The sequence below is a fragment of the Mandrillus leucophaeus genome, unplaced genomic scaffold (genome assembly GCF_000951045.1).
Source record: "Mandrillus leucophaeus isolate KB7577 unplaced genomic scaffold, Mleu.le_1.0 Scaffold49, whole genome shotgun sequence".
NCBI classification, from domain to species: Eukaryota; Metazoa; Chordata; class Mammalia; order Primates; family Cercopithecidae; genus Mandrillus; species Mandrillus leucophaeus.
Window position 1 is genome coordinate 2819638 of NW_012105253.1, and position 2906 is coordinate 2822543.

General features: G+C 50.6%; 1 protein-coding gene across 1 annotated transcript in view; it reads left to right on the plus strand.

The window, feature by feature from the left end:
- Window positions 1–986: 986 nt before the first annotated feature.
- Window positions 987–2906, plus strand: part of KLRG2 (killer cell lectin-like receptor subfamily G, member 2) — a 31454-nt gene continuing 29534 nt past the window's right edge. The window contains exons 1-2 of the mRNA XM_011995462.1: window positions 987–1085; window positions 1460–1605. Of these exons, the coding sequence (XP_011850852.1) occupies window positions 992–1085; window positions 1460–1605 (240 nt within the window). The 5' untranslated portion in view covers window positions 987–991. The remainder of the gene's footprint in view (window positions 1086–1459; window positions 1606–2906) is intronic.

Consider the following 2906-nt stretch of genomic DNA (forward strand, 5'->3'; position numbering starts at 1 on the left):
GCCGGCGCCGCCCGGTCGGGTGGACGTAGCCGAAACCCCCACACCCGCCCAGCCCTGGACCGCTGGGTAGCTGGCTGACTAAGGGACCCAGTCGGCCATCCGGATCCCCCACCCGATCTGACATCTCGGGTTTACAATCAATAACATTCCTGCCGATGTAACTGTAATCCACATTGTTGCGATGGCTCACGCCTGTAATCCCAGCACTTTGGGAGATCGAGGCAGCCGGATCACCTGAGGTCAAGAGTTCGAGACCAGCCTGACCAATATGATGAAACCCTGTCTCTACTAAAATTACAAAAATTAGCCAGGCCTAGTGGCAGGCACCTGTAATCCCAGCTACTTGGAAGGCTGAGGCATGAGAATTGCTTGAACCCGGGAGGTGGAGGTTGCAGCGAGCTGAGATCATGCCACTGCACTCCAGCCTGGGTGATAGAGTAAGACCCGGTCTCAAAAATAAATAAATAAATAAATAAATAATAAAAGGGCTGGGCGCGTTGGCTCACGCCTGTAATCTCATCACTTTGGGAGGCTGAGGCAGGCAGATCACAAAGTCAGGAGTTAAGAGGCCAGCCTGGCTAACATGATGAAACCCTGTCTCTACTAAAAATACAAAAAAAAAATTAGCCAGGCATGGTGGCGTGCACCTGTAATCCCAGCTACTCGGGAGGTTGAGGCAGGAGAATTGCTTGAACCTGGTAGGTGGAGGTTGCAGTGAGCCGAGATCGCATCACTGCACTCCAACCTGGGCGACAGAGCAAGACTGTCTCAAAAAAATTAAAAAAAATAAAGAATATCTGACTTCTTTCTCCAGAATATAAAATTGGAACTTAAATGTTGCGGTTTATGTTGGCATCCCAGGCTGAGGGGTTGGGTGCTGGGGTGAGGTGGGTGCCATGCTGGTGTGCTATGTCTGTGGTTCTGAGTTGGGTTGGTTGGGATGGTCTCCGCTAACCTGACTGTCCTGTTTGCCCCTGTCCCAGGGCTGCCCATGTATGTGAAGTCCCTGTACTGGGCCCTGGCGTTCATGGCTGTGCTCCTGGCAGTCTCTGGGGTTGTCATTGTGGTCCTGGCCTCAAGAGCAGGTATGGTGTCCCCCACAGTCCTCATCCCTTCTCCCTGCTGCTTCACTACTGGGACTGTGTTTCCAGCCCTTAAAACACCTTAGAATTCGAAAGAGACACTGGGAGAGGCAACATGAAGACATGGTACTTGATAAGCAAAGTTAAGGAAAATTGGTGCCTTCCTCCCACTGGACACAGCTTGTGCACTGATAAGCAATCAGATGCCAGCCGTCACCCCAGGGACTTTGTGCACTGCACACACTATAAAACCTCCCTGGGGCCCTGCACACCCTGAGGTTTGCCAGTTCCATGCCCCTTCATTTGAGGTGGCAACCAGGCTTTGTTTATTTAATGCAGCTTACCCTGCAGCTCACCAGCAGTCTCTGTGCTTGCAGGAGCCAGATGTCAGCCATGCCCCCCAGGCTGGGTGTTGTCCGAGGAGCACTGTTACTACTTCTCTGTAGAAGCACAGGCCTGGGAAGCCAGCCAGGCTTTCTGCTCAGCCTACCACGCTACCCTCCCCCTGCTAAGCCACACCCAGGTGAGAAGGGGGTGGCCAATCTAAGGGGGTACAGATCCTTCTAGACCACAGAATCCTAGCACTGGAAAGAAGCTTAATGATTTAATCCAGCTCTTCATTATAGAAGTCACCAAGATATAGAGGAATAGCATGACCATAACTTCGTGTAGCCTCTAACTCCTGTGCTCAGGCGATCCTCCTGCCTCAGCCTCCCGGGTAGCTATAGGCATGTGCCACCATGACCAGCTTTAAAAAAAAATTTTTTTTTGGCCATGCACAGTAGCTCACACCAGTAATCCCAGCACTTTGGGAGGCCAAGGTGGGCGGATCACAAGGTCAGGAGTTCTAGACCAGTCTGACCAACACGCTGAAACCCTGTCTCTACTAAAAATTAGCCGGACATGGTGGCGGGTGCCTGTGATCCCAGCTATTTAGGAGGCTGAGGCAGGAGAATTGCTTGAACCCGGGAGGCGGAGGTTGCAGTTGAGCCGAGATCACGCCACTGCACTCCAGCCTGCGCAACAGAGCGAGGCTCCATCTCAAAAAAATAAATAAAAAATAAAAATAAAAATTTTTTTAAGAGACAGGGTCTCACTATGTTGGCCAGGCTGGTTCAAACTCATGGCCTCAAGTGATCCTCCTTCGTTAACCTCCCAAAGTGCTGGAATTACAGGCATGAGCCACTGTGCACAGCCAAGCGCTTATGTTTTAATCGTTGGTCTCTGGGTCATCTTTTGATGGGCTGGGTTTGGCTGGACTGCTCAGCTTTAGAATGCAGATTGCCGGGCTTGGTTTGAGGCTGCAGGTTGGGTTTGTGTTTGCCCCAGAAGCCTCTCATCTTTCTACCTGAGAGAAACTCTTCATAAGAAAGATGGCAGACGTCTGAGAAACAAGCCAAACTGTGCAAGCATCATTTGAAGCCGCCACTCCTGTCACACAGGCCAACGTTTCAGTGGTCAAAGCAATAACATGGCCCAGCCAAATATCAAAGGGCAGTGTAGAGTAGTCCATTCCCATGGGAGAGGGAGAGGAGTGGATGTTTGCTGAACAGTAATCCAGTCAGTGGGTTTGAGAGCACCTACAAAAAGGGACCAATAGACAGGATCCAGCCCTTGGCATAATTTTTATTTTCATTTTTATTTATTTATTTATTTTTTGCAACAGAGTCTCACTCTGTTGCCCAGGAAGGCTGGAGTGCAGTGGCATGATCTCGGCTCACTGCAGCCTCCACCTCCCAGGTTCAAGGGGTTCTCTTGCCTCAGCCTCCAAAGTAGCTGGGATTACAGGCATGCACCAGCACACCTGGCTAATTTTTGTATATT